The 26,933-nt window shown below is 39.8% G+C and overlaps 1 protein-coding gene across 1 annotated transcript in view; it reads left to right on the plus strand.

The window, feature by feature from the left end:
- Nucleotides 1-3,183: 3,183 nt before the first annotated feature.
- The window catches only part of insra (insulin receptor a), a 50,642-nt gene continuing 26,892 nt past the window's right edge, over nt 3,184-26,933 (plus strand). Inside the window, exons 1-2 of the mRNA XM_083928179.1 lie at nt 3,184-4,343; nt 13,591-14,139. Of these exons, the coding sequence (XP_083784305.1) occupies nt 4,256-4,343; nt 13,591-14,139 (637 nt within the window). The 5' untranslated portion in view covers nt 3,184-4,255. The remainder of the gene's footprint in view (nt 4,344-13,590; nt 14,140-26,933) is intronic.

Consider the following 26,933-nt stretch of genomic DNA (forward strand, 5'->3'; position numbering starts at 1 on the left):
TCACACAAGGTTCTTTTCCCCTTCTTCATCTTTTCCACTGTGTTTCCTAAAATAACAGAGGATCTTCTTCATTTCACATGCACAGTATGGATGAAGTCTGACTGGAATCAACAAGTAACTGATCCAGTGACTGACTAGCCCTGTCTCCTTGTTCATATGAAAATCACCAGGCAGGAAATATGTTATCACCGTCTCCGTTGTGCAGTTTGTCAGTAAACACATAGTGTGTCGTGCGTCGTTGGTAACATTAACTCAGAGGAAAACAGAAAGCGATCCCTATCTGGTTATCTTGGTGAGAGCGGCACGCACGCTTCCACTCGAGAATGCTAGAAGGGGGATCCTATCTGTTTCCAGTTTAAAACGCTTAATGAAAAGATGCACTCTTCATTGTTGTATATTTACCTTTGAATCCAAAATACTGTGCTTGTATACAAAATGCAAAAAACCCTAAACCACATGCTGAATTATCATAAAACTGCCATCTCACAGTGTCCAAGTGCATTAATTATTGGACACACATCACTAAATCAACTCAATGTGTGTTTGCAGACTTGTTGTCTTGGTACCATTAAAATTAGATGAGCAGCAATGAACAAAATAATTAGTAATCACTTCACCGTCAGAAAGCCTTGTTAAAGTTTACATGGGGCGACCCGAAGCCATTCTCTCCCGTCAAAAACGACCCCAAACACCATTGAAAAAAACAGTAATTTCACTTTGCAGAACACAGGAGTTTACCGCTGCTTCGATCGGTTAGTTAGTTAATGTTATTGTGTGACGCTGGTGTTTTAAAGGGTTAAGAACTAATAGAACTAACACAAAAACGATCGAGTCAGCGGTGAAATGACTTTTTTTGTCAATGCAGTCTGGTGGCTCTGACAAGAGCATAGATAACAGCTTCAGTTCTCCCTGCATCAACTTAAACAGAGCTGTCCGACAGCGAGGTAAAGCAGAGAAAATACTCTAAATACAGTGTACACTTAAGATGATATAGATTTCTTTAGGTGGGCCTTTTTTTAAGATGGCTTTAATAGGTAAAGTTGGCTCCCCCATCCACAGCAGGACATTGCTCAGCTTCCACCTGCCTACTTCTCCAAACCGTCATCTACTGTTAGTAATACACTGACTATGGATAAGTATATCATACAACCCCATTTCAAAAAATCTGAACTATCCCTTTAAAGACTGTTAGACTGTATGGCAGTTTTTAAGATCAAGGCGGCCACTACAGTTGTAGGTATTGGGTTTCTCTATCAATGCAAGGACAAAATATCAGATTTTTTTTGTACCACTTGGATTGCCAATAAGTAAATCTACTTATACTACTACTATTTTATTTTTAGTATTTAAACTTACAAGTTAAACTCATTGGTGAAAAAATTAAATTGTGTGTTAGTGTTTTTGCTTTGTGCAGAACAAAACCATGTAAAATGATGCAACAAGAATAATGATGTTTGCCCTGTTTTAGGTTATTATAGCAACCATGTAACTATTCTGTCATATATAAATATATATATATAATAAAGACTGACTTTAAGGACTCATACACTGCAGTGTGAAGGGCGGAGGGGTGGGTGGTAGTGGTGGATAAATAACTGGCAACCCCTTTTACCACAGCGCCGCCTTTATCAAATCAAATCTTACCACTACTATAATCACACTACAATGAACATTTACCTACCTACAAATTCTCCCATGTGCTTTTATTCATAAACTCAACATAATCAACAATTTTGTTCTACCTTGCATATTACTAGATGCTGCATACCTGTCAAGTGATTCAGTAAAAAACATGAAACGCCACAATTTTTAAGTAATAAAACAGTTGAATACGTCACTTAGAGCTGCTCCTCTGTAAGCTAAGTAGAGTAAACATTTATTTTTTCTGATGTCCAGAGTGAATTTATTGTTTCTATTTCTGAATTTTGTTTTATCTGCTACATGTGTCTTGTTGGCCAGTGTTTGTTTTAGGGTGGGGCAAAACCAGCAAAGCTGCTAGCCAATCACAGTGAAGGTCTATGAATACTGTTATTATAATGATCCCCTATTTAATCCGAACCCAGTTGAAGTGTAACTGGATGAATTCAGTTTTATTTAGAAATCGGAAATATCCCTTTTAACTTTAAGATGAGCAGCTGATAACGTAATATTGTATGATAACATGAATACTAATAATAACAATAATAATGATAATAATAATATTAATAATAATAATATTGTCAGTAAATGTTAATAAAAAGGACACTTGTGTATTTTCGGGCTGCAACTAACATTATTTTCATTATTTTTTATTTAATAAAGAATATTAATCAATTTTTTGGTTTGGGCTACAAATTGTCACAAAGTATAAAAACAACAATGATCACTTTTTTTTTTTTACAAAGATTAAGACGAAAAGGAACTTATTATGTCCACAGCACAACGAGAATATTCAACTCATCATCATTTCAGAAAATCGATAATTGAATTAAAACAGATTTTGGATGGAAAATGACTGATTTGATTTTTTAAATGGAATACATTTCTCAGTAAAGTTTTTTTAAAATAAATATGTTTATTGAAGGAAAGATACAGTACAGCTGATGTAATGCATTTCATCTTAAATAAAACAAAAAAGTTCCCCTCACCCACAATAAAACATGCTCCCTTTCTGACAGCAGCACCTCTACACGCCTCCCTGGCGCAGGCCCTTAGCCCACATACCCTCAGCCTGTCAGATGGTTCAGAATAGACTCATTCATTATGCACCAACCTCAAGTCCTGTGAGCTAATCAACATCTGCGTAAACAAAAACAAATAAAAGCAGAATATAAATAAAGAAAGGCACATCCCCAACTACAATCAAGTGCCCTCATTCAGTGGGTAATTCTCTCAGACCCGACCAAATTTCGAATAAAACTTTTAAGTGGATTTATAGATTAATTGTGTCAATGCTGGTGTTTTTTTTGGCCTATTTGTATTTGTAGTAGCCAACTAATCCATAACAGCCTTGTGTAATTAATGTATCAAGTCTTTTGCACTGCAAAGTACCGGTGGAAGTAAATGCATTACTTTTTAACGCGCTACTACCTGACAGCAGGATTAGTTTGTTGTGTAATCCAATAAGCTCCAGTCCGTATTTCCCCTGAAGCCCATCTGGCTCAGTGGCAGGGTTTGTTTACTGGCGGAGGCTCGGTGGAAGAAGAAGGGGATCCTACAGGACCTGCTGGGAGAAGACTGTACAATCTACCTCTGTGTGTGTGTGTGGACGGAGAAAAAGACAAAAACTTCACTTCACACACTTGTCTGTCGTTCAGATAGACGCTCGGTTGTGGCGGCAGGAGCTTAAAACACAACTTTGGATGTATATTTGTGTCTGTTTCCAAGAGCGAAAAGAAGAAGAAGAAGAAGAAGAAGAAGAAGAAGCGCAGCGGAGCGAAGTGTCTGCTGTCAGCCTTCAGAGAGAGCGGAGCTGTCGCTGAAATCTCTGCACCCACCGGGAGTTGTTGGGGGGCCGTCCGAGAAAAACACCTTATATCACAAGTGTAATAAGTCCACTGTGGTGTTTTGCGCTTGCTGGAAGACCTGAAGGGATTTTTTTTTTAACGTGACGCCACGCATGCCACAATCATCGAGTGAGCAAGCGGCTGCGAAAATGCATCAAAATTAAGTTAACGGTCGCTTTTACTGCGATTTTTACCGCATGCAACTCGTCTATTTGCTCCAAAGCATATGTGCTGCAGCTGTGTGGTGTGCGTGGGGGTTTCTTAAACTTAAAATGAATTAAGAGAGTGGGTGAAAGGCAGCGCAAACTTCACTTGTGGCCTGGGCTGGAGTGGTGGAGCCAGGCTAGGCGGCTAACTGTTAGCTCAACTGCCATTTAGCCAGCATTAACGTTAGCTTCTCCTCGGAACAACAACAACAACTCTGTTTTTGCTGTTTTTTTCCCGGACGAAGACAAACACAACTTGGCCAGTTTAACCAACCAAATGCATTTAAAGGTACAAAAGGACCCCCCGTGTGCCGCCGTGGAGCGTGTTAACGGGGCTTTTCCATGAGGTGGCTAACTTTAGCCGCAGCAGCAGCAGCTTGTGTTGGACTGAACACGTTGGATTCGTTCCTCCGCCCATCTTCCGGGATGTCTTTTATTTATTTTTGTTTACCTGTCGGCCCACGCCGAAAAACAAAACCAATTTCCTAAAGGTGTTTCCCCTCCAGTGTGAACTGTCCTCCTCGCCAAGGATTTACTCTGTATTTAAGCCCACACTAGAGCTGGATGGTGTCAGTTATGTGGCCCCGGACTTTGTGTTTTGTTTTGGCCGCTGTCTGCTCCGTGATGAGCTGTCATCGAGCGAGCGGAGAGGGTGAGTGCCACTCATTATCACATCTTATCATAGCTCACATTAAGCGTTTTAATCATCTAAAGGTGACAACAACTGCGTGTGTATATGTTGCACTTAAGAAAAAGGGAAATTAAGCCAATTACCTTCAAATAACAAATTACAGACAGACGCATTTGATTAAAAATAGGTCCTATTATTTGTCTGTCAGGTATGACACACTTTCTGTCTATTGCATGTGAGAGGATTTACACTGAAATCTAAAAAAACATTACACATTATTTAATTGTGCCAATATACTGGGGATCTGAATTACATAGATACATTCAAGTTTTTGTATTTTGATAGAGGTTCATAGGTTTAAATACACCTGACGTTATCAGGTCCAGTTCCTCACTAGTTCATGTAGCAAACAAATCAGTAAACCTGGAGTGTTGTCCTCATCTTTATTTTTGTCATCACATTATTACTTATAACATATGCACAATAGTCAGTGCAGTTGCATTAAATAAAGAGAAATGCTTGGCAGTAATGTAGTATAAACATACTTGTGATCAATGCATACATCTTAAGTCCCTGCTGTAAAAGTGTAATCCAGATTTCTTTCTGTTTTGTTAGCGATGGTGATTTGATAAAGGCACAAGGCAGCAGCAGCAGTGGTGTTTTAGACAGTCACTGCATTGAAGGGACAAAGGTTAACACTTATCGGACTCACACTTATTTGGAGTCTGCGAGAACTGTAAACAAAATGTTTTGACCCAATTTCTCAAAGAAATAAGTAGTCTGAGAATTTAGATGAATTAATTGGTTGTTATTGTAAAAGGGAAAGCCTTGACCTGTTGTTGTGGCCAATGCAGGACTGTAACAATAAGCCCTCTATAGCTCCTGACAATCCCTACGTATTCAGCAGCCACCAAGCGCCGGCAAATAAGAATTAATGAACAACATTTGGAGACATTTTCACATTTCTCAAATGCCACAATGATTGTACACACACTCTGTGTTTCACACTGTTGAATGTGTGTGTGTGAATCTGTTACTTTAAATACATGTTGGTTAAATGTATGAGGAAATGCAAACCTGTGGGACTACTTGTCAGTTCAAAGTGCTGTACAGTAAGTGTGCACTTCAAATATGAGGACAAAACACAGGCAAGTCTGATAAACGTGACATTACACAGTTCTCTGAGTCTCATATACTAGGAAATATACTTACACTACTGGTGATCTGCATGTGCAATTATTCATTTTCAAACTTTCTAAACAACTCTTATATGGTTTCTCTACTGTTAGTGTCAGGCTTATTTAAAAAAAATAGCTAAGTAAATGACATTTTTGACTCTTGATTTTGCATAGTTGGAAGAAATGTTGGCTTGTGTTCAGTCCATGTGTCATTACTTTGTTTTGAATTGTGAAGTGAACACACAAAAAAATGCTAAAATAGGTGGTAGGAATTTAAAATTAGAAATATATAAAAAAATGAAATGACGCTTAAAAGCTCCACTCTGCGGAATTCAGATATATTAAGCTATCAATTAACACTGTAGTGTGATTGACGTGTATATAAAAGACTGATTTTTACAACAGTCTTTTTCAATCATTTCCTTCAAACATGTGACTACAACAGAGAATAAGTGTCAATATAGATTGATCGACTGCCAAATATCATAGGCTTTTACAGATGCTTTCTAAGATTATCACTCAGTTAATACAACTAAACAGCTCTAATGTGTCAACCCATTCTCCGTGTTTTTTATTTTCTGCTCTTCAACAAAACGTTGCTTCATGATTTGTGCCGCCTTACAATGATCTTGAAACGTACACACACAGCCCCAGGTAACTCCTACTGCTGCAGCACTGAACGATGTGGCTGTAGCTAGATTTAAGAGGCGCTCTGAAGGAAAAGAAAAGCTCTCACCTTTCAGGCAGATTATAGTGGCGAATGCAGTGATGTCATCAAACCAGTTTGGGCAAACATTTTAAGACATAAATCAAAAGTAGGTTGTGTAATTGCACTGCAGCCCCCCTTCGTGCTCTTCTCAGACTTGAGAGTGAACCACAGAGGGGAAGAGGGAACTGGGCCTCACACTGGCTGATTTCATAAGCTGGAGCGAACAGTGTCGAAGTCAGGAAACCTCCTGAGCTACTTGTTGGTAACAGTTCAACTCAGCTTGATGGAAAGATTCAGTTAATAATGGAAGCTTATGTTTAGTGGCAGTGCAAATTGATTTCATGCGTTTATTTTTTTCGATTTGTCTTTGTAACTGCTTATGTTTCTTATGCCTAGTTACCATGTTGCGTAATTCCTACTGTCAGCTAGCCCTGCTTTGGGCCTCTTATTTAGTAACGTTACATGCGTGTCACAGGGCTAAACATCAGTTTTCTTTAAGATAAATACCCAGTGTTTTTTTGAAAAACCCAGTGGTCATATAAAAGGCGTATTTCTGCTTTGAAGGTGTCTCTAAAATCTCTATCATAATAATCTGGATGAAAAAAATAATCAGTCTGCTGCAAAATGACAAATATGTTTAACCCGTCTTCTAAGTTTTACCACCGTTTCCAAGATGTTCACTGGAAATGCCATATGTCCGTGCTCAATTTGTACTAGTGAAACAAAATGTAAAGTACGATTCAACTACGCCGCTAATCCCTACGGTTATTTGACTCTTGAATGCTAATCTAATTCTGAATATAATATAAATACAGCTGCAGTTGCCCCGACCGTAGCGCTCTTCATGGAAAATAATATTATATATTTAGCTACATATTGAGGTTTCAGCTATGGGGGTATATGAAAAGTTCATATCATACGTTGAATTTAATTTGGCAAACCAATTCATATCGCTCAAAACTAGTTTTTATGTATATGATAGTGATGGGCACAAGTAGTCAATTCTAAGATCGAGGGATCGCATTAATTCCTCGAGGGCCAATTGAGTACTAGTTTTTTCCAAATCTATTTTTAGAACGCAACACATCCTCCTGCAGGAATAATGATGCACAACAAAACAGCCTACCCAACACCTAATGCTTATGCTCTATCAAAACAGTTACAGCTACCCTTTAATGATTTATTTTTAACAACCACAACTTCACAACATTGTTTCCTTACAAAAATGTGATTAAATCTGCGTTTGCATTCTGTTAATGATCAGCCCCACTGTGGAGTGGCAGGTATCAGCAGGTGCTGCTTTGACACAACACGGTGCCTGTTGGACTTCCACTACTCCAGTGGGTTTGTCTGAGGACAAATGCATGGCTCACTAAAACGAACTTCAAGCTCGTCTACATCCATATTTTAGAACTAGTCCTCCCTGAGGAGGGTGTCCAGTGCCTCTGTGCTAGTGACGTCATTGCTTCCCCCCTCCACTTCGTCAGGGCCTTGCACAGTAACCCTGTCGTGTAGGTCGCACAACTTCTCTTGGATAGTGAGACGGAAAAAAAATCGGAAGATGTTTGTGTCTCGGTTCAAGTGCAGAAGCAAGAGGTGCTGCACGTGCACACACAAAAAACTTGAGTGCCGTTGTTTACCAATCGAGTTCATTTGAAACGAGGACTACTCGAGGAATCTATCATTCACGCCCATCCCGAGTATATGATACTTTTATTATTAATATGATGAAAGTTTTCCTGTTATACTGTGAGTTCACCAAGGCAGGTTCCTTAAGGCAACACAATTCAATTAAAACATTTTTATCATCAGTTATATTTGTCTATATTTCCTATATTGTATTATATTGTATTTTCATCCAAATAATGTGTTTATTTTTCTCGTTTCGTACAAGACGAGAAAGTAGGTTTGTCATTTCTGACTCTGGTGAAGAAACGGAGGCATATTTTTTATGCAGCAGATAATATTTTTTAAATCATATCTTAGTCTTTCTCTGAAGGAAATACCACAGTAGTGTTGTTTAATGATCTTATTTATTTTTTAAAAAACTGATGCCCAGCCTGTGATTTAATGGCAACACACAGGGAACAAATATCGGTTTACTTCTCCTTTGATCCACCTTATGTTGTGTGTGGAGGTCTCAGGTGGTCGGGATGTCAGATTGCAGCGTATTGTTGTGCCATTATAGCACATCACTTTATCAAGAGTGTCAAACAGTAGGGGCTCACAGTGAAGCCACAGGCAGCCTGTTGAGCACCACTCTGGTCAGAGCAGGTCTCGTTGGCGGGCAGCAATTCAGTGACTGGTATTCTTGAATTACACCTCCCGACAAGGAGAGCAGTTGTAGGCCATTGAAACTATCATCCCCCCACCACCTCTCCAAAATCCCTACAGACAAACTGCCACTGCTGTCTGAAGAATCTAAGTCATGAGTACGTTTCACATGTATAATTAATTAATAATTGTAACTCTCAAAATGTCCCTTAATCCTAGTTGAAAAGTTCACATTTGAAAACGATATAATGTTATAGCAGAGGCATTTGACAAGGAAGTCCCTGACAACGTGCTCCTGTTAAAGGGAAATGTGCTTGTTATTGTGCTCTCACACTTTAGAGGTAATAATTACCTCCCTGCCAACATTGGTAAAGAGCATAATGTGTATACGAGTGCAGCTGGTGGGCAGCTGAATCACCAAATGATCTTTGGTTCGGAGTCATCCATACAGCCTCCACTTCAAACAACCCCAAGAGGGAACTTTGTGGTTTTATAGGCTCTCTCTTTTACTCCATTTCACCCTATTTAAAGACTTGGGGCTGAATGACTTTGGTTTAATTTCATTCTCTTGACTGTTTTACTTTACTGTACTGTATTGTCAATGTGCTGCACTTGCCATGTCACCCCTAACTAACAGCTGGCACATTTGATAACCTGCTCTGCCACCGGCACAGCGCACAAGATTTTTATAGGACATTTATAGGAGAGCCTGTACTCTTGAGAAATTTCCAAAGAAGGTTGTATCTCTTAGAGTTGTAGTAATGCAGTTGAATATATGACAAACCCCTCTTAATTAACCTCAATTTCAAAGTTTCATGATTTTTATTTTACTACATGAACAGCAGTTTTATGTCATTATTTAATTCAGAAGAGAGAATAAAATATTGAAAGTTGTTTTCTGTGTTTACAGTGTACCTTTAAACTGAAGGGTTATTATGTTTTACAACCCTTCTTAAAGTGGATTATATCACATGTCCGTTTGGAAACAGTGAACATGTATCTCGGTGACCTCGGCATTTTGTGAATTTGCGGTTAGTTTTAGCCTGGGCTGGAAAACAACAGAACAGCGAAACCTTGAAAAGGGAAGTGTTGCAATCACTGAGTGTTTGTGTTCCTGCATGCTCATTGAGGCCTCCGTTCTCTGAGGCCCCAATGGGCCAGCTATAATATACGCCATCAGTCTAACAACCTGTAGCCCTCCCCCTCCATCCACCTCCTTCTTATGATCAGAAGCTTCAGTGCCTGTTGATGCTTGCAACTGTAGTGAAAGGATTGTAGGTTAGCACAGTGGACAGACAGTGAAGCTTAGACTGTGTAAGGCTAACTCCCCTATGTATAGATATGTACAATATTTATGTTCAGAGATAGCGCTCAGTACATGTTTATTTTTATAATAATTTAGGGCCATCAGTTCTTCCTGGCTCAGAATGGGCCTCTGAGGGTGACTAGATGCAAAGCAGTAAAAAATGATCAGTAAAGGCAATGAGTCTGGATTTATTATGAGGACAATATGTCAGCACGGCCATGTATTTATACTTTGTATTCATTACCTGGCCTTGTTTGCAACTTTTCTGCATTATTGTGCAGAATTGTGACATGAATTGCACAGTCAAAAATGTATCGAAATGAGCTTTCAATTTCAGGTATGGAAATCAAAAGCAGGAATCGTAAATTATTTAAATTTGACCATATGGCCTTGGTGTGGGACGTTCCCCCCCAAAAATATGCAGTTTCACATGTGATTCAGTTCAGACTCTATAGTCTAAGAATGGCAAAATTTGTTTTGTTTTTTTAAAATTGAACCAAATCGGGACCTTAAATCAAAAGTCTCATCAAATCGTGGATTTGGAGAATGGTGATAGATGAGATGGACATGGATCTGTTGACATGGGAGCTCAGTAGCAGCTGTTATTATAGCACTTGTAGCACTTTTCCTCCATGTTGACTTTAATTACTGCTGATAAAGCGTGCAATACAGCCGAAAGCTCCAAAAAAAGCTAATAAGTGGACCTTGAGTGGGGATTGTTTTGTCAAACTGGCTAATTACCAGGTGGGAGAATAAACTTTGGTGCTTTGCTTCAGTTGGTTTTATTTTCATCTTCATTGTGTTTGTAAATGCCATTTTAATGCATTTTTATGCCTTAGTAAAATACTTGGATTACCTCTGTGTTTTAAAAGTGCTTTACAAATTAAAATCTTCTCTTGTTAGTAGGATTAATTGGATTTGTTTTTTTCTTTGGATTTCTGAGAAACCACCATACTGCTCATTTTTAAGTAATATGTGATATAATCCATCCGTCTCAGAGGTGCAGGCTGTAAAATCTGCCCCTCTAATGACTCTGATTGTGGATTCGGAGCACCATCGCTGTGTTTTCAGTCTTGTCTGGCTCAGATTAGGTGATGTATTGAGAGCTGGAGCTGGCCTAGTCTCCATAGTAACTTTTGTGATGTCTCCCAGTTTTTGCTCTTTCTCAACAATACAGGGATCATTTAAATTCTGGGATGCACCTGGTTTGTTTTGCTTGAGTTGTGTCATGTCGTCACGGACAGAATGTCAGTTCTTTGCGCCAGAGCAGCAAAGAAACTTTTTTTTTTTATAAAGTTCCTATTTCTGCCAAATTTTTGTGTCTAAACTAAGTGTTCACACATGGAGAAGTCAGCTCGGCCAGTTCTTTCTCTTGTGTCGCTCTAAAATTCCTCACTTACACACCAGAGCTGCCATGTTCCAGTTTCCAATGTAAGCCACTATCGGCTGGAGTGTATTAGATTCTCTATTGGGAATGCGGTGCTAAAAATACTGGCCTGGCTGAAAGTGTACACTGATAGGAGCCTGGATTGTGGTGATTGGCCTTCTCAGTGGTCACTCCGTACACTGCTGGTTGACTTTAGTGCGACTACAGAACCACTGTCCCCTCGTATTGTAAACTGCTAGAGTCTATTAAATCGTTTTTGTTTGAATTTATGTGGGGTCTTTTGTGAGAAAGATGGAGGCTCTTTGTAATTGTAAATGTGTTCCTTGATTGACCAGTAGACTACATTTGCTGCAAACTCCTGGCAGTTTCCGTCAGTTTGATCGGAAATGTTTCATTTGGAGGTGGATGTGTTGAAATTACAGGCTTGTGGCATGCCATTCATGCTTGCAATTCGGCTGTACTCCCAAGACCACAAAGAGAGCAGCAGATCTAAATGTAGTTTAGAAATAGAAATGTTCTTTTTAACAAGCCAAGTGTCTTTTAATAGCTTGCAGTTTAAACCCATGTTAGGACATTTTGTGTGTATTTAAACAGGCCTTAAAGTTGTAGGCTGAACTTCAGATAACCGCTGCAGACTGAGCATGCTGGTTAAGGTCACAGAGGGAAAAAGCTTGTTGTTTGGGCACTGAGAGATTGGACACTATTTGTGTGTGCCGGATGTCTTGTACTGTTATGCAACAGAAGGTGTTAAATGAGCTGATGCCATAAAGATGTGCAGTTGGTCTGATGTGCACTGCTCAGTGTTGGGTTGGTTGGTAAACAAATACAGTCCACTCACGGCAGCACACCTCCAGCTGCAGCTGTGACCTGTGAACTGTTAAGTTGGACCTGGAATGTCCCACATTGCACCTGCAAAAGCCAGCATCTTTATGACTATCATTACTTGTGTTATGTCACACAAATAATATGCTTACGAGTTTGGCTGATTTCCAGAACAAAGGGTTGAGGATATCCTCATTATGGTCCGCTCACTTCATAAAAGAAAACCTGTGTTAATGTATTTTGCAGGTGGTTTCAAGAACTCTGTACTTGAAGTTTTTGTACTGTTGACATTCATCTAGAGCTGACACAATTGATCAATTAGTTGATAGTATTAAAGTATCTTGATAATTGGCATTTTTATCAAGTAAAAAGGCCCAAAATGTGCTGCGTCCACCGTACCATCTGTAGGGATTTGCTTCTATTCTTTGTTTTATCTGATTAAAAATCCATACAGTATTGTATCTCTTGCTCTTGTTCACGCCTTGCATCCACACTACTCTGGTGTTTCGAGCCCCTAAAACGGAGATGTTTAGAAACAATATTAACCCTGTTTTAGTTTTAAAGTTTCAGGATTGTGTTTTAGTCAGGACGGGCAAAAACAGGAACCTTTAGGAAGATGACGCAGACACCCACATTAGTCAATGTTATCAGTTAGGCAGGCCAACATACCTTTTGTGATTTCCTCCTTCTTGTGTGGGTACTTCTTCCTTAAGCCGTGGATTTTTCCGGTGATGGATAATGCTCCCGGTACCGCTCTAATCTGTCGTATTTGTTGGCAATGAAAATCATAGCCCTCAGGCACCTACCAACAAAGCTTATAGAATAACTGTAAAAAGAAAATGAGGCAAGTAAAAGCAAAATTTGAATCAAAGACAAAAAAAATTATGCAAGTGAAGATAAATCAGTGTGGTACAGTAGCGATTGAAATGGTTGACAAAGTAAAAGTGTAAGTTGTCCATGCAATAGCATAGTTGAGTAATTCCTCATCAACCAGGATCATGTGCCATGAGTGATGACTGACAAAGACACAAATCTACTACAGGTGCAATATGTGACCATTAGTACTTCAATCCCACTCTCAGACAAATATTTTTAATGCATCAGCTAGTCTATTTTATAGTCTCGAGTTACAACTCCACAAATCAACTCAGAATAACCAAGGATGAGCACAGCCTCACTCTGATGACAGCACTCCATATTCGACAGTGGCTCACAGCCAGATACGTGGTTGCTAAACAAAATGCCAGCAAAGATGGTCTGGTTTTCATCAAAGCCAGAGACATAACCACATATTTTTCAGTAAAATATCCCCTTTAATTACCAAGAGATCTATTTTTTTCCTCTTTGAGAACTTGTCTGACTTTTTCAACCCTGTTTTTCCAGTTTACAGAGCAGACATCTTGCCTAACGCATCAGTCACATTCAGCAGTTGGAATCTGCCAACAATAGCCCAAGATAAATTGTCTTTGGGATTTTTAAAATTTTTCATGTCTGAGAGTCATAACATTTCCAATTCATAATGCAATACTGTTTAGTTACCCATAGGACGTCAAGCTTCTAAAGATAACATCTGTCCTTTTATGTCTTTTCAGTTTGTCCAAGCAAGGACATCCGCAACAATGTGACCAACCTACAAACGCTAGAGAACTGCACTGTGATCGAAGGCCACCTTAAGATCTTACTCATGTTCAGGACCAAGCCCGAAGATTTCCGAGGCCTCAGTTTTCCCAAACTGAAAGTGGTCACAGACTACCTGTTGCTCTTCAGAGTTTACGGCCTAGAGACCCTCAGCGATCTCTTCCCCAACCTAACCGTCATCAGAGGCAACAACCTGTTCTTCAACTATGCCCTAGTGATGTTTGAGATGCTCCAGCTGCGAGAGATCGGCCTCCATAGCTTGATGAACATCACCCGAGGAGCTGTGAGAATTGAGAAGAACCCAGATCTTTGCTATCTCTCCACTCTGGACTGGTCCAAGATCCTGGACACAGTGGAGGACAACTATATCATGGCTAACAAGAACGACAGAGAGTGTGGAGATGTGTGCCCCGGGACGGCCATCGGAAAGACCACCTGCCAAACCACCACCATCAACGGACACTTCGGTGAACGCTGCTGGACCCAGAACCACTGTCAAAGAAGTAAGCTGTTTTTTGTTATTATCCTCATGTAATATATGTGATATCTGTGATTATTTATGGCAGAACTGGAGTCATGCAATCTGCACTGACATAAGCACAGAAAAGGGCGCAAGCTACTTTCTAAGCAAACATTGGGATTTAGAAAAACCTATGGGAGAATGTGCAATCCTCCATGCACACTCTTACCCAGGCATATGCAAAGAAATGGGAGCAATAAGAAACAGTAACACAGGCGGGGGAAGGATAAAATGTTAGAAACCTCTAACCAGAGACCACTGTGTAAAATAAATGTGAATATTGCCTCTCATTAATCATTTACAAAAGCCATTCCTACAATTAATACACAAACACCTGTTTGATCTATTTACTTTGCAGTGCAAAGCAAACAACAACAACCAGATGTAGGGTTGTAAATTCGTTGTAAGACGTCTTTGAAGAAAACCCTCATAACTCAAATATTTTCTCTAATTAGTAAACAATACTTGCATGTAATGGAGTTTATTCTCATGAATAATACAGTGAACAGGACAAATAATGTTTAGACCTTGATGCTGTTTTTGATGCCTCTGGCAGATACGAGCACAGTTTTTATATGGTTATCATATATCATTGTGTTTTATAGAGTCTTTATTTTCATGGCTTTAGTTCATTTAATTGTTGTTTTCAATGTGCTAAATTAGATTTGATTAATTCCCACACCTGTAGCCTTTTACATACAGTCAAATGCATAAGTATAAAAAGGCATGCCATCACAATGTGTAATGACGCACATCGGCAGATTTGGCATTGTTAGAGGATGGGAAGAATGGAAAGATTCAGAGGGACCGAATCTTCAGAGACCAAGATGATTTACTGACAAATGAGGACGAGTGGTTTATGAGCCGGTTCCGACTGCCGCGCACTGTTCCCATGGTTCATGGGAACGGTGAAAATAAAAAGGTACAAGTTGCAGCAGTGTCCTGATTTCCAAATGTAATTGATGCTATTGATTATTGACTGCAATCATAAGGGCACCGAGTGAGAATGAAAATGCTTTCATTAACATGATGGCAGTATGAATGAATATTGATTTGGGCCGTTTCATTAACTATTTATAGGCATCTATGGGTGTGGCATGAAGCCGACAAAGCTGCGCCACATTTAGAGTTGATTGTGATATATAAAGGGAAAGTGAATAGGGAAACAAATACTTATATATATTAGAGATGCACCGATCCAACTTTTTCAGTATCGATACTGATACCTGGGCTTTGCATATCGGTCGATACTCGATACCGATCCGATACCATTGTTGAATTAATAAACTGTACACCTCACAATGTGGAAGAGACTAAAGGCATCAGGCCTGACTTAAACATTACTTCCCTAACTTTGTAAAACAAAATCTAACAAAAATAACATTGATACAAATGTGCTGAATTGGTTTTTATTTATTAAGTTATTAAAATAAACAATTGTGCACCGGCTTAAACTTCTGAAAATTAAAATTAAATGTAACAGCTGAACCTGAGAGTAAAGGAACTTCAATAACAGACAGTAATGAACCATATTTTTAAATATTAAGTGCAAACAGGAATTCAAACTACATCGGTCCATGGATCTGATTAATAATTCAATACCCAAGGTTATTTGTCAATATTGGGGCCGATATCCGATCTTAATATTGGATCGTGCATTCCTAATATATATTTTTATTTTTGTATAGTTCTTCTCAGCTACTTTCTGTCAACACATCATTATTTCCATTCAATTCCCATTTTCCCTTTTGCCACACGTCCAACCGGTCTAACGTTTACAGAATTCAACTCTCCTTTTGGACAAAATACAAGCACATGAGGGTCAGTGTTTGAAATGAAAATAGTTCTTTGTTTGCATCAGAACGAATGATGACTTGCAGCCTAAAAGTTGTTTTGCCAAAAGTTAGTTGTGTCCCTTTTTAGTGTTGAAATGTCAGAGCTGTGTCATGTGCTCAGGTTTAGTAAAATAGGCCAAGTTCTGTGTCAATGCAGCTTGAACTGTACTCTAATGTGACGCAACACCTGGCCAGTTAGTCTTTGGATGTTTACTCTCAATAGACTGTTGCTCATGATGCATGGAAGAAGTAAAGAAGATTTTAGACATCATGGCTCATTTATGATTGTCCCCTGTAAGCACAGCACCTGCAACGTGGGCCATTCCCTCTGTGTTGTGGCTTTTACTCTTAAATGACAAGCCCACCCATTTCACACTGCCAAAGAGTTCAAGTTCAAGTGGTGAGAAGAATTTTGCACGTAGGTGCTGTCTGAACACCTTGGCTCACACCATTACACAACACTGCACGCATTCGTTAAACAGCTCTTTTGAACCAGTTTCCCTGCACATGTCTGCTTTTTGGTTTCTATAGCCATTTTCTCATAGGAACTCCGGACCATGTTAGGGGGTGCGGACAGTGTCCGGAGTTTCCCTTTCACATATGCAGCTCATAACAGAAGATTCTCTATGTCAGACGCATTCTCACTTACTGGAAATACTCTGTTTAGTTTTGACAAGAGGTGGCACAGGGGAAGGCCGTGCAGCAGGTAGCACATGACGCGTATTACACCGTGATGACAGAGCTGGTTTGTAATTTGATCATAAACAACCGAGTCTTTTGCCGTTCATTGAAGTTGTCTGACGATTCCAGCATCAGCCCTTTTCCTGAATATCGTCTCATAGAAATGTTATCAACACGCCCACTCGCTCACTGTAAATACTCTGCACATGAGTGGCTCTATTCACACATAGGCTCAATCAGAGATTACACAGACTTTGGTAGATGGCAGGGTGAACTCTGTTGGACGTCCGATCCAACTGATTTGAATATTTGCTCTTGCATACAGCATCACTGGGTAATGTCTAGATCATTTCAGGTTTGCAGTGCATGTGTGAAAGGGACTTTAGTAATGTCTGTTTAGTGTAGCAGCTACATGCTGTTTAAGTTGAGCTGGCCATAATAATGCTCCTCAATCCCCTTGCCAGTGAAGAGTGTATTTTATAGTTTTTCCACTAATGACTTTGTGAGATGATTGCTGATAGTCATTACAAATCCTTGAAGACATTTGCTGAACAGGCCCAGAACACCTATTGCCAAATTGTGGTAAATGTTAGGACAAAAGTGTTGTATAAACAGTCTCAGCAGAGATGATTTCCTAATTGTGGGCCATTCACTGACATTGAATCAAGACCAAACCTTGACTGGCATGATCGCTAGTCATGGGCCTGTATTCATCATGGGTACGGCCTGTGGTCTTGTGGTCTGGGACCTGCGGTTTTTTACCTACTTTCACTAAAGCATGAGACGATTTGTTAATCCCTAGCTAGAACCACAGGACAGAGTGCAAGGCATTCTGCATCCTCTTCAGATATACTCTGTTACTGATTTTCATAGACCTACTGTGGTTCTTAAAGTAACAAACAGGTTGTATTCTTCATATCTATCCTCCTCAGGTCTCAGGTCTGCTGTTGTTGTGACTCATCATTGTTTTTTACATAATAACCTGCATGTATAACCAAACATAGATGCTGGATCTGATGCCAGTGATAGAATTTTAGAGATGTCTTTTACACACACAATAGATCTCACTCAAACAGGAAATTATTTTTGACTCCAACAATGATCTCTTAAGAACTGAGAAAGTGTGATATTGCAAAGTGTAGTCAGTGGTTAAGTGCTGTGAGTGCCAGAGGTGACTGCGGGTCACACACACACTTTCTGTAGTCTGTATATCAACAGAAAACAAAGCTGCAGAACCACAAGGCTTGGCTCAGCTCCCATTCCCCTTCCCTGCTCCCATAACAGGGGTAATTTGAGTTTATCTCCTAATTTCCCCCAACTTCTTTCACCAAATTAGGTGCATCCGTTAAGCAAAGTGGCAAAGCAAGGTTGCAGGAGATGCTCATTATCAAAGCTGATTAGATTTAGCTACAGGAACACACCATCACACACCATGCCAACAGTGATAATAATGGCGAATACAAAGACATCATCCTGTGAAGCATCTCTACCATCTTTGCAATTAACTCTTTGGAGTTTTGTTCAAATTAGGTTCGATACATTATCAGAGCTTGAACACTTACTTATTACTCTGCATTGTAGAAGTTGTTGCTGGTGTTTTGTCATGTCACAAATTAATTATGTATGATTCAACTACTTTCCAAATGCAGTAATGTTAATTCAAAACATATCAAGGACAAGCATGTTGAAAAAAACATGTTAATGGCATTAATCAATAGGTTTGAAACCCCTGTCTAGTGTCTAGTTTGTATGATCTCAAGTCTGTTCTTAACACAGGTTTATTAATACATATGTTGCAAAAAGCAGGCCTTTATTTCCTTTTAAAAATTTCGTTGAAATTATGAGCTGGCCCGAAGGGAAATACTACTGTTGAGTCTCTTTACTTGTAATGAAGTACTGTTTCTTGCCAACACTCCTTTGAAGATAATGGGCATTTGATTATGTTTTGATAATGGCTATTATGTGGCACAACTTGTTTGGCTGATAGCACGTCAGCTTAGTCAGAGCCCTGAAAGGGTCTGGCAGCTGAAAGTATTGGCTGTGACTCAATACGAAATCAGGGGCTTCCTGTTGGGATATTATCTCCTTCCAGTGTTGAACTGCACTGACAGAATGTCTATCTGTCCATCAAATGTTTCTCTAATTTTGGATTGTATGTCTGACAGTAGAGAGATGGCAGGAAATTAAGGAAGAAAGAAAGGTGGGGAATGACATGATACAATGTTGTAATAATGTGGTTTGTGGTAAGTGCCATAAAACCCTTAGGGTGCCCCTAATTTAGCAAATTTATTAAGTATTTTTTTAGTAATAACAGTGCACATCATTTGGATTACAGTGAAATAAAATGGAGTTTTCTTTGTTATTGTTATTCTTATTCTTGTAAGAAATTCTGAGTACACATTTGTTTAGACGTTTTTCAGTAAAAGTGTCATCTTTACTAAAAAAAAGCTCTTTTTTTAATATCTTTGTTTTTTTTTTATCAAATGTGGCTTGTGTTTGTTCTCTTTTTTGGGCGGCTGGTTGCAGGCCTTTCACAAAGCTCGAAGAGCTATAAATGAGCGTGTATTTCCCAGGTGGCTAGCATTTTAAACACATGATGAGACACCATAGCAGCTTTTGCCAGTGTTTGGGTTTGCAAGATCTGTTACATATTTAATAAGCTCCCTTAAGGTGGAGAACAGCTCTTAGCAGACGTGTCAACCTCTGATTGGTTTGGCACATTCCCCACTTGTAGCATGTGTGCCTCTGTAACCTGTTGGCAAAGGGAGACCACTGTTTCATGGAGGCTGTCACAATTGAAGTATTCCTTTGAATCACATTTCAGCCAGGTCAGGTGAGGACTCAGTGCTGGACCTTTCTTGATATGGATGTTCTAAATTTACTCTTGGCCCGCGTCACATATGTCTGTACCAATCACAAGATGAACTTGTGTGTGTGTGTGTGTGTGTGTACTGGCGGCAACAACATGGGTTATAAATCACACAGGGACATAACCTACGTGTGTGTACAGACAGAGTGGACAGCTATTGTTTAGTCTTGCTGCTAGGAAACAGGGCAGTAACACTGTAGTGTAATCATGGATATGAACACATCAGTCATTTACCCAGTCACTACGGGGGTGAGGAAAGTGAGGAGAGCTGAGTGGGTTTTGGGGACGTGTCCCGCCTCACTGTTGACCCTAGGTCCCCTCTCTGCCGACCTTGTCGTAGCTCCCACACGCAACAGTCGGCACTGGCGCCACAATCATTTTCCACCCTGAACAATGGTCATCGTAGAAGTTCACGGAGAGTTCTTCCCAATTGTTTCCTGTCTTTGTTGGTCTGCTTCCTCTCTGAGGTTATGAATGGACTCAGGGGTCTAGGGTGTTGCCTCAGTAGCAGCAGACACTTTTATGAGACCAAAATACTGATGGGTGACCTGTGGGAGGTCAGCAAGGCAGGAAAGAGGACAAATTTAGCTGTTAGTAAAGTTGTCACTGGAGAAATCGGAGGATATTGTTGCTAAGCTTTATTATTTTGAGATGGAAGTGACTCCTGGTGTGACAAAACATGAATAAACTATCGCTTTATTATATTCTCTTGACTCTTGGCCCTTATGCCACTTTATCCCTGTCGCCGGTGTTAAGGACTTTAATGTCTCTCTGACACGTTGAGGGCCTGTGGCATTGCCTTAAAAACATGAACATGTTGAAAGCCAAGCCAGCCTGGTCCTTCTCCCATCACATGAATCATTCCTTTTGTTTCTATTTTTGTCATAACTCCTTATTCATTCTGTATCCTCTTTATGATACCAAACCTTAAAGCTTCAATCTGTAGCTTCCTGCATGTTGTTGCCCTCCTCCGCAGCGTGATTTATATTAAATTGTTTTTCAAAACTAAATCATAGGTGATAGAAAATCAAGACTTGTGCTTGTGAAAAACGTTTATGGCCTCGCAGAGCGTAAACAACGATTCAGCTGAATGAAAATGTCCTCAAACCACCAGCCAAGACGGCGTACTTTGGCTTTCCTCACAGTGTGCAAAATAATGTATGCTTGTTGTCACAACTCCTCAATACAGACTTCTGTGATTTGATTATAGGACGGCAACCTCCGTTCAGATCTCACAGCATTAGTTTAAACATCATCCAAATATGATAAAAACTGTACATGCATATATGACCAGCGGGTTTACAAGGTAAGGGCCATTGATTTTCTTATTGGTTAGTAGATTACCTGTCCAAAAGAAGCATTCTGACTCCGACTTCATGTTTGAATTCTCTTCCTTTCTTTATTTGTATCCACTGTGCAAAGGCTTCTTAACAAATATTCAGCTCGTCCGTGAGCTGTTTGTCTTTCATCTTTGGTTTCTTTGCTTGTCTCGGATAAATGCGTCTTCTTTATTTACGCGTAGTGCGGAAAGTTATAAGTAAGACGAGACGAGAATCAGAGTCCAGAATGTACACACACACACACACACACACACACACACACACACACACACACACACACACACACACACACACACCATGAGTCCTTTCCTTTGAGCTGACTTAACTGCTCTTGCACTCAGTCTTGTGAAGCTGCACCCTGCGAACCCTCGCCGTTCAGCTCCTGGAACCATTCCCATGGAATCCCAGACATTTCAGGCATTTTGTAAAGCTGGGCCGACAGGCGTTTCTTCACCACTGTACGCGCTCACACTCACCACAGCCATTCGACTTACAACAGCTCACTGCTGTTTTACTGCTCGTTTAATCAGACCCACAGGAGAATGTTTCTTTTTATCTACTCTCACAAGTTACATGAGGCCTTGATTCGGACGTTTTATTAGTTTGTCTTGTCACTTGTCTCTTAAATAGAGTTTGTATTATTTAGTGAAGCATTTTTGTGTTATGGAAATCTGTTGTACCTGCACCTAAATTATTATTTTTTTTTTGTATGCAGTGTAGCAATAATATCATTATAGACCTTTTCGAAGGTATTCCATCGCTAGGCAACAGCCTGGGTCCTTGTGAACTTCCTGTCACCTGATTCATTCGCATTCACTGCAACAGGAAATAAATTGGTAGTGCGATCTGATCACAACTTCATCACTTTGTTCCCTTAACTGACATACCCTAAGCAGGGAGCAGGAGGCACGGTTTAAGTTACACTGTGGATCAGAACGAAGCTTGTGACACATTTGTTGAATGTTTATGTTTACAACTGTGAAATGGTCTATTGTTTAATATCAAAACACTTCATTCCATTTATATTCAAGCCTTAATATTTATTCTGTTAAGACAGATCGCCATGTTTTCATGCTGCATTGGCGACAGAGAATGAGCCGAACAGCAGGCTGGGTCTAATGGTCCACTGACCCACTCGCCCTAGTCCCACCTCCTCACTCCCTGCCACGCTGGAGAACGTCTCTCGAGCTGTGTCGGTTCGCTTTCCTCCCAGCGAGCTGCAACACACTTAACGGCCCCACTGATGTTTCTACTGTGTTAACTGATGTTAACTAACAGCAATCACAATATTGTTTTGTACTAGTCAAAATACTACGGCAAATCGCTCAATGCCTTTTCTATCCAATTTAAGTTCTAGGATTTACTTCTTAAGATTATCACTTTATATTTTGATAAATTGTATTTTATATTTTGATGTTATAAGCTAGAGGTCTCTCAGCCTTTATGAATGGCAATGTTTACAAACCAGATCTGCTTTTCATTGAACATACTGTAGTCTGTTGTTGGCTCCGCTGGAAACAATAACATGCACTTAAAAGACACAAGCGTCATGAATTAAGACCATTTTATCGCAAAAACAGCAGTACCTGTGCTGTATTAGCTTGAATTGGCTCTCATTTGTATGTTGCTTTGTACAAATGCCAAATCGATTAATGAAAAGCAGCCTCAATCATTTTCCAAATTAAATAAACAAAAAAAAAGTTTATTTAGTGGACCTTCCAGTGTGACTCTGCTGCCCTCTAATTAAGAAGATTGATTGCGTCCAATACCAATTTGGATGACATTGCATTAATGATGTAAATGTGACATGAATGGTTTTGATGTCATAAACAGGTATTCAAAGTCAACCCCAGAGTTAGTCCTTATTTCAGCCTGACACTAGGCCCTGGAAGGAAATGATGATTCAAGGCTGTGGCGTGCGTCATTTGCCTGTAAAGCAGGCAGTGTAATTGCCCATCAATGAGTGCACAGTGTTTATCATTTCTATTCCAGTCACGGACAAACTGGACATCCTGCCTTCTGATGACAGCGGCTGCAGGGCGACATTAAAAACAAAAAGTGCTTTCCATGTTGTTTGTGTGTTTTTGTTCTATTAACGGAGGTTGGGGCCGGTTAATGAAATTGTTTACGCTGCCATTTGCTCATGGAGTTGCTTTAACCGAGCCCTGCTGCTGAGTCGGACCAGCGGACAAGTGGTTACCAAGAAAAAAAATAGACAAATAAAACCAGGTCATTAGCCATTACTTTTTATATTGTCACATTCAGGCAACATTGTTATTCTTTTATGTGACTTGTGTTTTGATGAATGATTGGATTTTTAGATGTCAGAACGACAGTTAACAGTCCTGATTGATATCAGACAAGATTAAATCAATTCAATTGGTTCAAAAGTTTCATTGCATGTTGTTCTTCCAATGACAAATCATAAAACACTGAAAATGCAAGTGACAGCTCAGGCTAGGAGAATCTCAGGTCCTGCTGTATTACTTGGTTTAAGTGCTGCAGAGATATTCCCTGCAACGTATTCTCTTGAACAGGTTTGTAGGATGTAGGATAGATGATGTAGGAAAAAGACGCTGATGGACCGCAAATTGTCCGACGCTGGACCAGAAGCGGTTTGCAACAACAACGGACCCCAAAAAAAACGTTATGTGTCCGATATTAGCCGACAAAAAGTGACGTTTGGGGTTAGGCATGAAAACCACTTGGTTAGGATCAGAACAAAGGCTGTGGTTTGGTTTAGTACGTCCATAACATGAACGGCACCAGAACATGAGTGGCCACCACTTGGGAACCAAACCCTGCTCCCCCAGATGAAAGTCCTGTGTTTTATGAACCTACCTTCACATGCGGCAACCCGCTGTTTTATACTACTTCTCTTACTTTCAGTATGTGGAATACACACGATATACCGCGCATTACCCTTCGTTATTATACAGTATGAACGATAACTGCATGAGGCCACCCTGAGATATTCAGTTTACAATTATATATTTCTCAATGAATGAATTCACTGTTTAGTCTATAGTTTGTCAGAAGATACTAATACATTCTCATCATTATTTCCCAGAGCCAACAGTCCCAAACCTGAAGATATTCAATTTACTATCTTTATAATACAAAGAAGAGCAGCAAAAACTCAAACAAGCATCAACTAATGGACTTCCCGGTCAGCTGTTTCCCCTTTGATAAATGCTTTTCCTCTATGTCTCAACGTCTGCACAATCCATTTTTTTGTTGATAAATATTTAATAATAAGTAATTACCCTGAACTTATACAAATCCTACATTTGTTCACTGGGTTGTCTTCAGTGAGCAAAGCCTAGGGCTATTTAATTAAGTCATAATAAAAGTAATTAATTGCCCTTTTCAGTGAATTGCTTTTTGTAAAATGTATCATTTTAGCACTTGTGTGATGCTCCTCTCTATACAGGACTCAAAGTCAACAATTTGACTCAAATGTCATGCACTTGATGAATTGATTTATTGTTGATATTATGTCCCACGTGCATCCATCTTCATTCACCTTTGTCTCATCCTTATTAAAGGTATAGAGGGAGCTGCAGTAGGCAGAGACATGTTTGGAAACAGAAGTGGGGACAATATAACATCTGTTCTTCACTAGTAGAGCGGAAACCAGGCAGCTCCATATTAATGACAGACATTATCAGGACCAAAAAATCACATTCGGGGCACTATCAGGGATTTTGATTTTGTTTTATAGAACTAGCACTGTTAAAGATGGCGTAGACTGCTGTTATTTATTATATTCACATTGGAGAATGGAACATTGGAAAAAAAGGCTCAGATGTCTGATTCATAGTTGCATCCATTAAGTTTAGGAAATTCTTTGTTCTTGCTGTCTGTGTTCTTCTGGCACTGTACAGTTAGAACGACTGCTGTATATAGATGGACATGTAGGTTAGGGACCTAACCGTATTCAATTAACCACCCCGAAGGCCTTCTGTCGTATTAAATGTCTGAGATCAGTGTACTGTTACCATGGTTATATACAAACATATACCCCTCAAAATAATGTTGATTAACACCTTTGGTATATCTTTATGGTGCACACATTCAGTTGACGAAAAACAGGTAATATAATAGGCTTATCATATATCATTGTTATATTGCAGATTTAATCACTTTGAGAACTTGTGATTGGCATTTTTATTTTACTCTTTTATGACATTTTATAGACTGAAATAATAGATGAATCCAAAATTAAAACATTCATTATATACACCCTTATATGCATTTACTACATCAATAAATTGCTTCGCTTCTTGTGTCTTTCTTTTTGCCTTTTCCATATTTAATGCATGACCTCATCATCCCTAAATATCTAGTCAGCTGTTGTGCTGCACAGGCAGTGAGAGCCAAGCAATGCATGTCACATTTGAAACATGAATCAACCTTCAAAGTTCATTTTGGCAGTTAATTCAGTACTCAAGTTGCTGCTCTTTTATTCTGTCAGTTTATTTTAATTGTGGAAAACTTTCAAACACACTATTTGTTCTTCTTTAGATTCTTCTCTTCTGGGCCTTCAGCAGAAACTTTCTTTCATAAGAAACTAAATACTACCCTTGTCATGGCCGTGGAATTTTAATTACCAACCAGCGCACCACCACATTCCCGTTCCTCACCATTTTCTGGGGTCTAATACGAACTCAATGCAGAAAGCCTGATTATACTGCTGTTTCATTACGTCCAAAAAGAGGAACTTGGAAAAACTCACCACAAAATGATTTAAGGGAGGATTGTGGTTAATGACAAGTACGGAGGCTCTTAATTTTAGGCAAAAATCCCTGAGTTTAGGGTACGGTGGGGTTTGGTCCTCCTTGGCTGCACAAATTAATGGCTTTCTGGTGTGCATTTTGATTTAGAAGAAACACAAAACATAGAAATAGATAACTCTTCATGCAGTGTGTGTGCGCATTGGTTGCAGACAAAGAAGCGTTTATGAACTGTATGAGTCACTCCTTGCAAGCAATGTGGATTCTTTCTGCCTTTTTCGACACCCCACGTTGTTGAAGCTCGCCGTTGGCTGGCAGGCTGTGCAAATCTTTTTCCTCACCTCCCATTTCCAAGTTGGCATTGCCCTGACAGGGTGTATTATTCAGAGTCGCACAGGGGCCTGAAGTTGTGTGGGTTTGTTGTTGATGAGTGTTTCGGGCTCCGGGGATTGAGCATCCAAGGGAAACCTCTGCTGATATAAAGAGCCAGGCATTTCTTCAGTATTATTCCTCAGCCTTCATGTGATCCTGCTGCACTTTGCGCAAACCTCATGACAAGAGATCAGACAGACCCTGACCACTGTGCCAGAGGTGCCAGAAAAAGGAGTTCAGAAACACGAGGTGATACACACATTCAGCCTTAAGACCTTTGAAAGAAATATTTAGCCAAGTTGTTAACAGACCTAAGTCCAACTGCTGACCCAGCTCTGGTCTCCCAAAAAATCCATTGATTTCTTGTTGCCAAATGATTTTATTCTGTCCAAATGGGAGATAAGTGTTGAAGATGCTGACAACAGCAAACTCAAGCTGAGCGTAACTAATTGACGCTGAGAAAAGACCTCTGCTCTTCATTGATGGCGCTAGCTGAGTCTCTAATGTTGATAAAGAAACTAGGCTTGTATTTAGAGATTTGCATGTTTTAAAGAAAGAATGACAACGTCCCCCAAGCAGTCTCCTCAGCGTCCTCCTCACTCTCAGAGTTCAAAGATGGCGTGGGGTGGCCCCACTCTCAAAGGTCTTCAGGGTCTTGACCTTGAAAACTTTTTTGACAAGCACACAAGAAACAAGTCTATCTCCTTCAGTGTGGTCACTGTTGTTGATATTACGGAAGCCTCTATGATGTCTGATAGGGAATAAAACCGCTAATTTAGGATCAGCTATCATCATTGATTTCAACTCAGCAGACACGGCCAAGTCAGCCGCTGGCAAAATGAACGGTACAAATCTTTCTGACTGTGAGTGGTTTGTTTTGGTGCTTCATGTAAGTGGTGGTTCTCTCAGGTGGCATGTCTGAAGCCTGACATCAGTCACTGAAC

This window comes from Echiichthys vipera (assembly GCF_963691815.1).
Source record: "Echiichthys vipera genome assembly, chromosome: 15".
In the NCBI taxonomy this organism is placed as follows: domain Eukaryota; kingdom Metazoa; phylum Chordata; class Actinopteri; order Perciformes; family Trachinidae; genus Echiichthys; species Echiichthys vipera.